This window comes from Pituophis catenifer, unplaced genomic scaffold (assembly GCF_029215685.1).
Source record: "Pituophis catenifer annectens isolate HBS135680 unplaced genomic scaffold, rPitCat1.0.hap2 SCAF_9, whole genome shotgun sequence".
NCBI classification, from domain to species: domain Eukaryota; kingdom Metazoa; phylum Chordata; class Lepidosauria; order Squamata; family Colubridae; genus Pituophis; species Pituophis catenifer.
In genome coordinates, this window is record NW_027256889.1 from 28,254,316 (window position 1) to 28,270,225 (window position 15,910).

A 15,910-nucleotide genomic window follows, 5' to 3' on the forward strand; every position below is an offset into this window, starting at 1 on the left:
CCCTCTCTAAGCGGTTTACAGAGTCAGCATACCACCCACAATAATCCGGGTTCTCATTTTACCCACCTCGGAAGGATGGAAGGCTGAGTCAACCTTGAGCCTGGTGAGATTTGATCTGCCAAACTGGTGGCAGCCGGTGATGAAGAAGTAGCTTGCAGTACTGCACTCTAACCACTGCGCCACCAAGATTCTTACTGGCCTAATGCTGGCCTAAGACATCTCATGCAGACAATCTTGGTTTCCAGGAGGAGGGGTCAGGTGGGGCTGCCTAAAGTGATCCAGCCGATCTGCTGTGCATCCATGGCCATGGATTCTGCCTGAGTTTTGCAATGCTGCTGAGTCGCAGAAAAGACTAAGGGTTGGCTTCTGCAATCATCATCCGAAGCTGTCTGCTGTGCATACCAATATCTACTGCTCCTCTGAAAACCAGTTCCATCTATGTCGCACTATACAGAAGACAGTTGCGGGGGGGAGGAGGTTGTTGTGTAAGTAGGCCAGAGGATAGGCAGAGCCTTCCTCCATGTTTACTTTTATATGGGTGCAAGGGAGACTGCTTCTGGCCCAGTCAGCATGAATGGATAAATGCTCTGGTTGCCAACAGAAGGGACCAAAGCAGAAATAATAAGAGTTGGAAGGGATCTTGGAGATCTAGTCCAACCCACTGCTCAAGGCAGGAGACCCTATGTCATTTCAGACAAATGGCTGTCTAATCTCTTATTGAAAACCTCCAGTGATGGAGCACCCACAACTTCAGGAGGGAAGTCGTTCCATTGGTTAATAGTTTTAACTGTCAAATTTCTCATTTCCAAGTTGAATTTCTGTTTGCTTCTATCCATTGCTTCTTGTCCTGCCCTCAGGTGTTTTGGAGAATAGGTGACTTCCCCACTTCTGTGTCACACCTGCCCCAACTTGGATTCTTAGGAAAGAAAAACCCTCTTGTTAAGGATTTTCTTGGCTCATAACCGATGTTGTGGGTTATTGAGCAGAGTACCCTTTGAGTAAACGGATGAAAAGCAACTGGGAGTGGTTGTGAACAATCACAGTCAACATACAAACACACTGAATTGTTGTAGTCTTTTACTTTTAGAAAAAGTAAAGCAAAGTCCAAAAACAATCCAAGTCAAACACAGATAAGATGAGAGCTAAAAGATAAATCCAGGGATATTTCAAGTACAAAGTCTTCTTACCAGTTGTAATCATTCAAAATAAAAGTTCTTGAGTTTCAAAACAAGTTCAATATCAAAACATTCAATAAATAGTAGAAAGCAACATGTAGCTATGTTCAAACAGTGATCATGCAGAGATCACGTAGAGAGTTACAGCAAATAAGCAGGTAAAATGGTGTAGTGTCCACACAAGCCATGATCCTGACTTCCCTTAAGTACATTGGCTACAGAGCTTAGCCAATCAGGATACAGGATGATGCAATACAGTCTTAAAGCAATATAATACCTTTCTGACTGCAAACATACACTGTCGGTTTATATATTGCCTGACCAACTAGTTAGAGAAATAACCCTCAACTCCATTTGTTCGAAAGGAATACTTTTACTAAAAGCCAAGTGGTTATATACGACAAAGCCAGATCTGAAAGTTTAAAGGTTTCTGAGTTAACTTTCCATTTCTGTTCCTCCCCCGTTATCTCCCAGTGGAGGGATTCAGTCTGTTTGCACTGGTTCCATTCCATTCGTTGTCAAAGTTCAGACGGATGCCCTAATTAAATCATGAGTCTCGAACCAAGCTTCAAAAGAAATCCAGTTATTTATTAGGAGCTTCATGTCTGCACGTTCCCAAGGGAAGCCAGATCTGACCCTACATAATTTACGCTCCAGTTATGACCCCGTTTCTCCCCTCCCCCCAGGGTGTGTCATCAATCACATGTAGGTAGCCCTGGGATACAGGCTTGAGAGAGAGAAGCCTGGAATGTGCATCTGTCTTTGGCTGATGTGCCATTTCACCGTTTCCCATCCTCCCTGGCCTACAGCAACTAGAGAGCAGGCCAGGGATGCTTTGTGAGTTGACATTCGTAACTCAAGAACGGTAGCGGAAATTTTGAGTAGTTCAGAGAACCGGTAGTAAAAATTCTGACTGGCCCCGCCCCCATCTATTCTCTGCTTCCCGAGTCCCAGCTAATCAGGAGGGAATGGAGATTTTGGGGTATCCTTCCCCTGCCACGCCCACCAAGCCAGGCCACGCCCACAGAACCGGTAGTAAAAAAAATTGAAACCCACCACTGGTTCTAACTGTAAAATTTCCTTTCTTCACCCTTGAACTGCATTTTGCTGCATATGAAACCACTTCAGAAATCACTGACCAGGCGCCCCCCACACACCTTCGGCCCCATCCCGCACATGACTCGGAAGAGAGAGTTCAGTCAGCGCGTTAGCGATGAAACGGCCGCCACCGACTGAGTTGGGCTGCTGTGAGGCGGATAAAGGGGGAGGTAGCTGCAGGCGGCAAGCTCCTCTTCCGGGGCCGAACATCCGGTCCGGCCATTCGTGCTCTCTCCACGCAGCCCAGCCAATGGCATCGCTCCAACACGGGAGGACGGACTCTGGCCGGCCAATGGCAGCGCGGCTTTGGGGGCGGGGCCTCGCTGCGCGGGCGACCGGACTCTTTCGTCCCTGAGGCGAAGCCGGTGGGGCCGTGGCGGGCTTGCTTTCCGAGGCGAGTGGGGCAGGTAGGCGCCGGAGGAAGCGCTAGAAAGCGGGGCCCTGGATGCGGGCCGCGGCGTCTTCCGGCTGAGCCGAGCTCCGGACCGCCATGGAGATCAGCCACTCGGTGAAGGAGCGCACCATCGCGGAAAACAGCCTGGTGCTGCTCCTGCAGGGCCTGCACAGCCGCATCACCACCGTGGAGCTGCGCGACGAGAGCGTGGCCGTGGGCCGCGTCGTCAACGTGGACGCCTTTATGAACGTCCGCCTGGGCGAGGCCACCTTCACCGACCGCCACGGCCGCGCCCGCCTCCTGCAGGACCTCTTCATCACCGGCAGGAACGTCCGCTACGTCCACATCCCCGACGAGGTGGACATCCGGGCCACGATCGAGCAGCAGCTGCAGCTCATCCACCGCGTCCGCACCTTCGGCGGCCGAGGCAAGGGCAGGACCGAGTTCCTTCGGCCGACGCCGGCGGGCAAGTGACCGGTCCGGGGGGCACGCGGCAAGACCCGTCGCTCGCTTGGGAAGGCCGAGGCTGCTTCCCCCGCTCGGCCTGACCGAGCAGCTCCCACTCCGGTTCAAAGGGGAATCCTTCCTTTGGCAGAATATATAGACCCGTCTACCAACAAGAACCGTATTTTCAGCGGCTTTTCTATTCACATTCTGTCTCCACCCTGAACTGCTTTTCCCTGCTCAATAATAAACTTTTAAGCCTTAAAATTCAGACTGTAGGGTGGACCTCTTTGAATCCCCTGTTGAAGCTCTGTATGGTGGTAGCTTTTGGATTACAGTACTTTCTAGTCAGTCAGAAATGAAAACTGATTTTGCACCTAATGGGTTGGATTTTCTGGAGTTTTTTTGTGTTAATTTGTTCCGTTTACAAAATAAGTAAAGGATGGTAAGCAAAATGTCTCTCTTTTATCTGGGGAAAACCTAGACACACAAAAATGAAACAGCCCAGAATTCCAGGGCTGGTTGTTCTTCACATTGCTTCTAATCCCCTTTATGGTCCCTGGCCTGTAAAAAACTGCCTAAAAATAATATGGCTTTGTCAACAAAACCATGCCTTGTTCCTGCATGATGTTTAAAGGCTAGGTTTATGCCACGCACTCAGGGCGGGATTTAGATTGAAAGAGGCCCTAGGCTATTCCACTTATGAGGCCCTTTCACCAGTGGTGGGATTCAATTTTTTAACAACAGGTTCTGTGGGCGTGGCTTAGTTGGAGGTGTGGCTTGGCAATCATGTGACTGGGTGGGCGTGGCTAGCTGGTCACGTGACTAGGCGTGGGTAGCTCATGTGACGGTGGGCGTGGCTAGCTGGTCACGTGACTAGGCGTGGGTAGCTCATCATGTGACTGGGTGGGCCTGGCTATGTGCATAGACTTTTCAGAGGGCTGAAAAAAGTCATTTCTGACTGGGCCTCGCACTTTTGACCGGTCCTCACACTTATGACCATCCTCACATTTATGCCCGTGCAGCTTTCTTAACAACCATGTCACTCATTTCACAACTGCTTTTCTTCACGATGGTGACAAGATAGGGCAAAAACGTAAAATGTGAGGACAGTCGTAAGTTCGAGGACTGGTCAAAAGTGCGAGGACCAGTCAAAAATAACTTTTTCAGCCCTCTGAGTAGTCCATATGCACAAAAGGACTAACCAGAGAGCTGAAAAAAGTCATTTCTGACAGGTCCTCGCACTTTTGACCGGTCCTCACACTTATGACCATCCTCACATTTATGCCCGTGCAGCTTTCTTAACAACCATGTCACTCATTTCACAACTGCTTCTCTTCACCATGGTGACAAGATAGGGCAAAAATGTAAAATGTGAGGACAGTCGTAAGTTCGAGGACTGATCAAAAGTGCGAGGACCAGTCAGAAATAACTTTTTCAGGCCTCTGAGTAGTCCATATGCATAAAAGGATACAGCAATAGAGAGGGATGAAGGAAGGGAAGGGAAATTAGAGTAGGAGTGACGGTAAGAGAGGGAGGAAGAGAGGAGGAGAAGGAGAAAGGAAGAGGAAGTAGGGAGGAGAAGAAGAGGGGGAGGAAGAGAAAGTAAGAAGGAAAGAAAAGAGAGGTGGTAGGTTTGAGGAGAAAGATTGCTGTACAATAAAAAAGATGAAAGGGAAGAAAGCCAACCCCAAACAAATATAAAGATATTAAGATAAAGAATGAATTGTTAAACTTTAAAGAATAAAAGAGAACAAATATGAATAAATAACAATAATTAGAAACACACATACAAACATACAATGTATTTTCTTTGAACAGAGTATTTGGCCGGTTCACAAATTTAAACAGTGTTTAGTCATTTCAATTAAATTTACAATTTCTATATTTCCTTTTTGCCATATTTATTCCTCATCTATTTTTGTAAAAAACCAATATTACCCTCATCCTCATCTCTAATCTTAATCAAATTCAATTTTTCCCTTCTATTCTATATTATACCCCTTCCCATTGTCATCTATTTTTATATCCATCCTCACATTGGTTAATTATGTAATATTACAGTTGTTTAATATGAATTCAACATTTTAATATAAATCAATTAGTTATATAACTATCTTTTTTGTATATCAATCAATATGAACATGAATATTCCAATTATTTCCATGCATTCCAATTTCTTACAAATCCATTAATTATATTTACCAATAATAATAAACCAAATAATTTCCCCCATATATTCCTCCAAACCACAACTTAACCATTTCTGCTTTCAGAAATATACAATTAATCTCAATTATTACAATTTCCTAGTTAAATAGAGCTTTTTTTCTTTTGTGTTTTAAAATCTCCTCTTTTTCCCTAAATTTCCTGTTGTTTGCACCTACCTTTTTTGGTGAGGAAAAAGAAATCTGCCTGCCTAATTTTCCAATGTGCAAAGCCAACAGCCTGCTTTACTTTCTCTTTCGTTTTTCAGTATAGCTAGGGGGGAAAAAATCAGCACTCTTTGCAAGCAAGGAGCAGATCCGTGAGCAAAACAGCTGAGAGCAAATCAGCTGGGGGTCCGGAGCCAATCTAAGCAAGGGCTAATTAGCCTCTGCTGAAGCTCCGGGGGCCAATAAAATTACAAAAAAAACACCGAACCCTTTGTTAAATTGCTGGCTCCCCCGCCCCTCGCCCACCACTATTGATTGGCAATAAATAGTGATGCGGAGGGGTGGGGCAAGCCAGCAATTTAACAAAGGGTTCGGCTGCAGCACTGGCTCTAGGGCGGCCCTTTGAAGCCCCTAGGCAAGAATTTGAAGTTTTTTTTTCCTCCAGCCATCGGAGGCAGCAATAGATGGGGAGTGGGCGGGGTAAGCGAACGGCCGGCAATCCAACAGAGCAGAGAGGGAGGGTGAGTGAAGGCGTGGAAGCTGCTTTCTCCATCCTGCTCTCTTGCGTCCGGAGCCCACGTGGATCCCAGGCAGCGGAACTCAGGCTAGGGAAGGGGTGGGCAATTGTGGCTCTTTTACAACCTGTGGCCTTCAACTCCCAGAATTCCTCAGACAGCCAAGCTGTCTCAGGAATTCTGGAAGTTGAAGTCCACAGGTTGTAAAAGAGCCACAATTGCCTACCCCTGGCTACGGTAGGCTGGCGCCGCGCGGGTGGGAGGCGAGGGGCGGGCGAGCCAGCAATTTATCAAAGGGTTCAGCCGAACCCCCTAGAACCCCCAGAATCCCACCACTGTGTAGGCCCCTCTTGATCTTGAGGCCCTAGGCTGAAGCCTAGTTAGCCTATAGGAAAATCCGGTCCTGGACGCACTGGTCCTAGCAAAAACGGATGGTAGTGGGTGACCGTAGTTCAGTATGTGACAGGAATACCATTCTATTAGGCCATAATTTGATTGATTTGTTGGACTGTTATACTTTGTTAACTTGAGTTAGGCTTTGTTGCATTGTGTCAACTAAACTACAGCATGTGCTCTGGTAGTAGGTTGCTGGAGGAAATACAGAGGTGAAAATTTTGCTGGCAAACTATGAGTCACATTGAAACTTGCTTGATTTAGAACTGCCTGCAACTGTGCCTAGGTGCCCCTGCATACCTACACTGCAAAGGGGTTGATGTATAAGCATAGGTTGCAGATGGCTACATTGGGCATAACTCCCCCTCCCAGGTGACACTGGTCACATTGTCCAATGAAGATGGAAGGCAGGCTCTTCTCCACTTTCAACAGCCACCTTTTTCAATGATCTTGGTTCCCACAGAAAGCATTTTGTTTTGACTGGAGCAGGGCTATCTACTCCCCCCCCCCCTCTTGGGCTTCATGGCAACTATGAGGCAGCGCAGGAGGCAGCCAGGTTCGCTTCCGAGTTGACAATCTGTTTGATCTTCTTCCACTAGGTGCAGAGTTTGTCTCACAGTCAGTGTACTTAAAGTCCTCCATTACTATTGTGATATTCTTCCTACATGCCTTAGTTAGCTGACTAGCAAAAAGCTCATTTATTTCCTCTGGTTGGTTGGGTGGCCATCTTCAGATGGTTTTTGTCATTGTTCTGCTGTATTTTTGTAGAGATATACAGGTAGGACTTCTTACAACAGTTCGTTTAGTGACCATTCAAATTTACAATGGCACTGAAAAAAGTGACATGACCATTTTTTCAGTTACAACCTTTGTAGCATCCCCATGATCATGTGATCAAAATTTAGAGGCTTGGCAGCTGGTTCATACTTATGATCATTGCTGTGTCCCAAGGTCATGTGATCATCTTTTGCAACCTACAACAAGCAAACTCAGTGGGGAAGCCAGATTCACTTAACTGGGTTACTAAATTATCAAATTCACAAATGTGACAAGAAAGGTCATAAAATAGGGCAAAGCTCACTTTACAAATGTCTCACTTGACAACAGAAATTATGGGCTCAATTGTGGTCAAAAGTCGAGGCTACCTGTAGTTATTTCTTATACATAGCGCAACTCCACCTCTTTTATTAGGTCTGTTTCTTTTAATCAATTTAAATCCCTCTGCCTAGTCCATTCATGGGTTTTATTCCACCAGGTTTCCCTAATAAATAAATAAAATAAATAACTTCATTGTCATTGTATGTGTATACACAGTATACCCATACAATGAAATTCACTTAACACCCAAAGACCAGGTCCAACACACATAACAATCCCCAAACACACTCCCACCCACCACAATTCTCCACCCCTAAACCACCCAAACATCCACACAACAGATCAAGTAATGCTGTCCAACAGCTCACTGATGGTGGCCGTTTAGTTCATTGTTGAGTGCAATTATAGCTCTGGGATAAAAACTATTCAGGAAATGTGTGATCCGAGTTTTAATTGTTCTGTATCTTCTGCCAGAAGGCAACAGTCCAAAAAGATTGTAAGCAGGATGGGAAGAGTCTCTGAGAATGTTATGCAACTTTCTCAAACAGTGAGATTTGAAGATGTCGTCCAGAGCTGGTAGCTGGAGCCCAATGATATTCTGGGCAGTTTTAATGATTCTCTGTAGAGCATTTTTGTCCGCTACAGAACTGCTCCCATACCATGCAAGAATGTCGTATGTCAGGACACTCTCAAATGGTGCTGCGATAGTAAGACAGAAGTAGTTGCTGAGATAGATTTACCTTCCTGAGCATTCTCAGGAAGTACAGCCTCTTCTGTGCCTTCTTCACAAGCATGTTAGCATTCATAGTCCATGAGAGGTCCTCCAAGAGGTCCTCCAAGATATAAGTGCCCAGAAATTTAAAACTACCCACCCTCTCCACTTCCTCACTAGTGGCAACAATACCATATCTGCCCTCATGTACTTGGATTTCTAATTCACCCTGTTTATTTCTCAAACTTTGTGCATTGGTGTATAGGCATCTGAGCCCTTTTTGACTGACCCTGTGTTTATTTTCTATATAACCTGTTTTGTGTCTGAGTTCCCCTTCTTCCTTATCACTTGTTTGATTAGTGCACAATGTGTGGCACACGCTATCAAAAGCTTGATTTTTCTTAACAACACTTCTTAAGTGCACAAACATCTGTGTTAGAATGTTCTCTATCAACTAACTGTCTATTATTCTGTTTAAATATTTCTCCGGAAAGCCCCTGAATTTGGTCCTAAGTAAATCAGTTCCCTTTTGAAAGTAAGTAAACCATCCCTTTTGTGCAGGTGTTCATCAGACCAACTGCAAACATTATGACTAACATAATCAAAACCTTCCGCTTTATACCACTCCTTTTTAGGCACACACTGAATTCCACTCTACCTTGCCTTTTGCTTTTTGCTCCTTATATACTGGTAAAATCTATGAAAAAGTAGGACTGCAGCCTGTCTTGCTAAATTCCTGCCCCAAACTCTGAAAATCCTCCTGCCCACATCTTTTTTGGACAGATTATTAGTGCCAAGATGCACAACACCACCATAGTCCTTACTAGCATCCTTGATTATCTTAAAATGTGCTTTTTTTTCTCTGCTGGCAGTAGCACCAGACAGACACCTCATCTCTTTCAAAAGCTCTACATCTTTTCTTAAATTGACACCTCTTTAAATTGTGTCACTAACCAGAATATGGGTTCTCTTTGTAGATAAAGATAAATTGCTCACCTCACATGACTGATTTGCAATACCTGACTAACATTTTCCTTTATCCAAAACTTTAAAGCGCTCCATGGCATAGGACCCGGGTACCTTCGAGATCGTCTTCTGCCACAAACAGCCTCCCACCGACCAGTTCACTCCCACAGAGAGGGTCTCCTCCGGGTGCCATCGGCCAAGTTATGTCGGCTGGCGACACCCAGGGGGAGGGCCTTCTCTGTGGGAGCCCCAGCCCTGTGGAACGAACTGCCCCCGGAAATACGTAAGATCTCTGACCTCCGGGTGTTTCACTGCGCACTGAAGACCCTGTTGTTCCGCCAGGCCGGGCTATCAACATAATAGTTTTAAATTGGGGTATTTAAATTTCTGGAGTTTTAAATTTGAGCCAAATCTATTTAATTATTTTAAATTTTAATCGCTGTTTTTGTCTTGTGTTTTTAAATAGGCTGTACACCGCCCTGAGTCCTTCGGGAGAAGGGCGGTATAGAAATAAAATTATTATTATTATTATTATTATTATTATTATTATTATTATTATTATTATTATTATTATTATTATTATTATTATTATGGGACACAACAAAAAATTCATGCGTATGATCCACAGCTCACTCTGTGAGATCCAACAGTTGTCCATGCATGTCCATGTCCCTTCTCCTGCAGGGTCTTTGTGGTAGAGGGAGCAGATAGAAAGGCAGCTCAACACAGCGATTGAATTGGCCACCTAATTTCAGCCTGAAGAGCACAAACTAAAGACTCTAGATAAGAATCTGTACATGTAAACTAACAATCTCCTTAAAAGTAGGATAGTATCCAAATTTAAAGCGTATCACAAAAGACATCTGCAAAACAAGTGTTGCACTGAACTAAGTCAGCCATTCTGAAATAAAGTTGCAATCTCACAAGTGTGGATCAAGGATGAACTATTGCAGATTAATTTAACTTGGCTACAGTATAATCAACTTCAACTGAGATGGAAAGAAGACCAAAAAATTGGTATAATGATGCACGAAGAAGAACTGGTTAGACATATAAAAGAGAAAGGTCCAATGCATATTAAGAGGGTTTATAATGTTCTGTTAGAAAGAGATTCGGAAACTGACCTGGTTAAAGATTGTATGGTAAAGTGGGCACAAAATTTTGCAGAACCAGTGATGTTGGAAACATGGGAAAAAATATGGGTTCAGAATGTTAAATTTACACAGTCGCAGAATTTGAGGGAAAATTTTTATAAAATGTTTTATAGGTGGCATTTAGATCCTAAGAAATTATCGTGTATGTACCCTAATGTTCAACCAAAATGCTGGAGATGTGATTGCTTAGATGCCACATATTACCATATGTGGTGGACCTGTAAGAAAGTCAAGGCTTTTTGGATAAAAATCTGGTGGGTTATGCAAAATGTCTTGAAGAAAAAACTTCAGTTTTCTCCACAATTGTTCTTATTGGGTATAGTTAAGGGTTTTACATTGGGTGAAACAAAGCTGATATTGTATATGGTGACAGCAGCGAGATTATTGATAGGTCAATATTGGAAAAATGATGCTATGCCTACTATTGAAGAATGGACTTCTTCAAAGTAAGATGGCCAGTTTTGCAGAGATGGCGAAGATTTCAGCATATTTAAAAGATCGAACTCAAGAGACTTATGTATGGGAGTGGAAAAAGTGGATAGATTACGTACAGAATAAATATCAAACTAGGAAATATCAGATAGCTTTTAGCTGAATGTAGTTCCTGTGAGAGGCATCTAGGTGTCCTAGTGGACAACCACTTAAGTATGGTCAGCAATATGCTGCAGCTGCCAAAAAAAGTCGCCGGACAGTCCTAGGCAGCATCAACCATGGGACAGGGTCAAGATCACCAGAATTGATTGTACCGTCCTAGACTGCAGTATTGAGGTCACATTTGGAAGACTGCATCCTGTTCTGGGCACCCTGAATAAAAAACAGATGCTGAGGCCCTAAAAAGAGTGCAGAGAAGAGCAACAAAGACGATAAGGGGTCTGGAGTTTAAATCGTATGATGAAAGACTAAGGGAACTAGCTATGTTTGGTTTAATGAGAGAGGCTTCAAATATGCTAGGTTAGTCTACTCTAACAAAGAGAAGGACTGGGGTGACATGGAAGGAGTGTTCCAATACTTGAAGGTTCCAGCCAAGCCATTAGGAAGTTTCAGGTCTTCTCCATGACCTGCAGCAGTCCTGTTGATTTCAATGGACAAATCTATTTCATGGTCTTGTCTAAACTCTATTACATCTGCTTCCAACCCCTGACTGTCAGCTTTGGAAGCCATACTAGCACCAGAAGCTTCCACGCTGCCACCTTCTTGTGCTTGGGAAAGTAGGAGGGGGGATTTAGTTGTAGTTAGACATAATAGCATTCTTTCTTTCGGTCAAGGTCAGGTTGTTCCTGCATCTGGAGGAGGAGTTGATGTTGATTTTCTGAGGGAAAACCCGGAACTCTCAGATTTGGGTTTTCCCAGATATGCCAGTATACCTACTCTAATAAATTGAACTTTGAGAAAATGCCTGTCTCGGAGTTTTTAATTGGAGTTGGACTCTTCTGGAACGCTGACACTGACTTTAGAAAGGAAGCAGCCAACGATTAAACTGCCTCAGCAGTGCTGAAGCGCTTAGTCGAGCTTCTGTAACATGAGGCAATCCACATACAAAGAGCCATGGTTTCTGTGCAAAAAATGACAACTAGGCAATTTTAGGGATTGGTTTGGGAGCTTTCTCAGATTTACGGGTTTCCCAGCATCATCAAGGGTGCCCTCTCTGGAAGAAGGACGTAGCCCCTGCCCCCACCCGTTGGCTTTCCATTCTATTTGGAAGGCAAACTTCCCTGCAAGCTACAATTTCAGCAATCAACCCCATGGCATGACCTAGGGCCTTCAGAGACAATGCAGAAAGCAGTAGAGCCAAGAGGCGAGTAACAGACGTATTCAGAAAAAGAGTGACAGAGACAGAAAAAAACGGAAGGCAGGGAAAAGGAAAGCTCACTCCAGCTCACCAATACCAATGCGATTTGCATTTGCCTCCACATTTTTCCATCCTGGCAAAATGCTGCTACTTCTTTCCCCCATTTGCATCCATCACTCCTTTTCTCACTTCTCTCTTTTTAAGGATCATCTCACGAGCTTCATGCCTCTCTTGCTCTTTGGAGGGGCAGGGGAAGGAAGAAGAGGGAAGGGCAGGGGAATTGAGTTCCCTCCCCTCCCCTCCCCTCCCCTCCCTTCCCTCATGCGCCTTTCTCCCCGCTCTCCTCCCCTCCCTGTGCACCTCCCCATCCCACTTCCCCTCCCCCTCGCCCTGTGTCCCTTCCTTCCCCTCTCTCCGTGTACCCCACCCAATGGCGGTACCCCTCCCTCTACCCATTCTCCCCCATCCTCCTTCTCAGCATCACCTCCCTCCCCCTCCCCCCTTCAAAAGACCAACAAATCTCTTTGATAACTGATCACTGCAGATAACTAACATTTTAACCTGCATGGATGAAATCATTAAGCAATTTTCTCGTTCTGGGGCATTTAATAGTCCGGCCTGTTGTTCCGCCAGGCCGGACTATCAACACAATAGTTTTAAATTGGGGTATTTAAATTTATTGGGGTTTTAAATTTGAGCCACTTATTTAATTATTTTAAATTTTATATCATTGTTTTGTCTGTGTTTTTAAATAGGCTGAGTCCTTCGGGAGAAGGGCGGTATAGAAATAAAATTATTATTATTATTATTATTATTATTATTATTATTATTATTATTATTTAAAAGGGATATTAGCACATTTAACAAGCCTCTTTTTTAAACTTTAGGATAATGACTTATTTCTTCATTTATATATATATCAAACTCTTTAACTGCCATCTTCCTCCTAGAGAGGCTTCTGGGAACATTTCCAGGGTAGCTCCCTGCAGAGCCTGTGGCCAGAGTGGAATCGAGAGGTGGCCAGGGCAGAAGTGACTGAGCAGAGGGCCTCCCTGTCCAGGAAGGGGGGTCACTGGCATATAAGGTGGAGTTGGGTAAAAGTCCTCCAGGCGAGGGCTGCCCCCTCTTCTTTGAGCTGGAGCCGTGAGTCCAAGGGGACTCCAAGTTACATGCCAGGCAGGTCTGGGGTAGTACGACCCCATCCTAGACACAATATGATAAATCTTGGACACAGAGGGGCCACCCACAGCCACTCAACACAAACTGCGAACGGTCAGAGAGGAAGGAGGAGAACCACCGAAGCACGGTGCCCCCTATTCCTAACCCCTCCAGCCGGTGCAGTAAGATACCATGGTCGATGGTATCAAAAGCCGCTGAGAGATCTAATAGGACCAGGATAGAGGAGCAATCTCTGTCCCGAGCCCTCCAGAGATTATCAACCAACGCGACCAATGCCGTTTCCGTGTTGTATCGTGACCTGAAGCCCGACTGGAATGGATCCAGATAAACAACTTCATCCAGGTATTGGGGTAGTTGTCACGCCACCACACTCTCAACAACCTTCACAACAAAGCGAATGATAATTTGATAATATAGCCGGGTCCAGGGAAGGCTTCTTGAGGAGGGGCTTCACAACCGCTTCTTTCAAGGAGGCAGGAAAGACACCCTCACTCAGAGAAGCATTTATAATCCCCTGGAGCCAGCCTCGTGTAACCTCCTGGGAGGCCAGTACCAACCAGGAGGGACACGGGTCCAATAAACATGTGGCAGCGTTAAGCTTGCCCAGAATCCTCAGGAGCCACAGAGTCAAACTCTTCCCAGATAACGCTCTCAAGACCTATCCCCGTCTCCTCTCCTGGATCTACCCAATCAGAGTCCAGGCCTTCCCGAATCTGAGCAACTTTATCATGCAGGAATTGTACAAAATCCTCAGCTCAACCCTGTAAGGGATCTTCCCATACCCCCACCTGAAGTAGGGAGCGGGTCACCCTATACAGCACAGCTGGGCGGTTCTCTGCAGATGCAATAAGAGCGGAGAAGTAGCTAGACTTTGCTGCTCTTATCGCCACTAGGTAGGTCTTAATATAAGATCTCACCTGTGTTCGGTCAGATTCAGATCGGCTTGTCCTCCAATCGCTCTCTAGGCGTCTTTTCCGATGCTTCATCTCTCTCAGCTCCTCGGAAAACCAAGGAGCTAGACGAGATCGGCATCGGGTATTAGAATTCCTTAAAATATTAGAATTCCTCCCTCCCCAACTGTCCCTACCTATCCTTCTTCTCCTCCCCTTCTCCCTCTCCCTCCCTTTCCACCCCATTGTGTTCTCCCTCAGCCCCTACCTTTCACTCCCTTCCTCTCTCCTACCCAGCCCACTCCATCTTTGTCCTCCTGACGTTCCCCAACTTCCTTCTCCTCCCCACCCTCCCTTTTTTAACATTTATTTTGTCCTCCCCTTCCCCACCCTATCCCCAACCCCCTGATCCTGATTCTTAACCTTACCTTCCCTCTCACCCTGTCCCTCAACCTCACCCTCTCCCCTTCACCATCGCCCCCACCCTCAACCTAACCCAATCTCTCACCCTCTTACCCCCTAAGCGTTGGCTACCAAAAGAGGGCAGGTTCCCCAGAATGCAGGAGCCCCACTGAAGAGCAACTGCCCTCCAGCAAGGCATCTTCACTCTGATGGCTGAGAACTCTCAGTAACTGACCCTTTGGCCTGCAGGGATGAAGTCATAAAGCCATCAGAATCCCCGAGATGACCCGCCTCCTTTATTAAAGGGCATCTGCCCTCCACTTGGTGACCTACCCCCATGCCAGACAAAGGTCTCTAGGAAGCCACCAAACCAATCCCTAAAGCTGCCTGTTTATCATTTTTTGCAGGGAAACCATAGCTCTTTGGATGTGGATTGCCTCTTTTTACAGAATGTTATGCTTGATAGGAAAAATGGTATTATTTTTTTGCGGGTTATAGCTAAATAGTAAAAATCTGAATTTAACAATTCATCCGAATACCTTTGTAGAATATTTACTAACGATTGTGGTCTATGGACTGACTGAGTGTTAAAAGAAACAGGTGATGCTCATAAGAGGATGCATCTGTCCACTTTGTTAAATGGAAATATGAGGAGATGAGGACTGTATGTCAGGAGAGAAACAAATGAGTGGGAATGAACTCCTAAGGAGGGCATGTGGTCAAACAGGAGAGAGTGCTAAGAGCAAACAGCAGATGAACGAATATGACTCAAACACCAAAACCCGCATGAAAAAAGAAATACGTTGAAGTGGATGAGTCAGATAGAATTGGTAAGGATCAAATCAGAAAGCAGCCTGATGAAAGAAGGGAAGGATTGAGGAAGGAGAAGAGCAAGAGAGTCATGGTGGCATGAAGCTTGTGAAATGATCCTTAAAAAGAGAGAAGTGAGAAAAGGAGCGATGGGTGCAAATGGGGGAAAGAAGTAGCAGCATTTTGCCAGGATGGAAAAATGTGGAGACAAATGCAAATCGCATTGGTATTGGTGAGCTGGAGTGAGCTTTCCTTTTCCCTGCCTTCCGCTTTTTTCTGAATATATCTGTTACTCGCCTCTTGGCTCTACTGCTTTCTGCATTGTCTCTGAGGGCCCTAGGTCATGCCATGGGGTTGATTGCTGGAATTGTCGCTTGCAGGGAAGTTTGCCCTCCGAATATAATGGAAAGCCAAAGGGTGGGGGCAGGGGCTACGTCCTTCTTCTAGAGAAGGCGCTCTTGATGATGCTGGGAAACCCCTAAATCCAGGGAAAAAACTCATTTTCCATGAATGGCC

General features: G+C 45.2%; 1 protein-coding gene across 1 annotated transcript; it reads left to right on the top strand.

The window, feature by feature from the left end:
- Positions 1-2,611: 2,611 nt before the first annotated feature.
- LSM10 (LSM10, U7 small nuclear RNA associated) lies at positions 2,612-3,566 on the top strand. The gene has a single exon (XM_070949777.1). It carries the CDS (start codon positions 2,764-2,766, stop codon positions 3,139-3,141), a length of 378 nt encoding a protein of 125 aa, XP_070805878.1. The 5' UTR covers positions 2,612-2,763; the 3' UTR covers positions 3,142-3,566.
- Positions 3,567-15,910: the final 12,344 nt, after the last annotated feature.

Excerpts from the sequence above, each read along its gene's own strand:
- LSM10 (XM_070949777.1), top strand. The coding sequence starts at position 2,764 with ATGGAGATCAGCCACTCGGTGAAGGAGCGCACCATCGCGGAAAACAGC.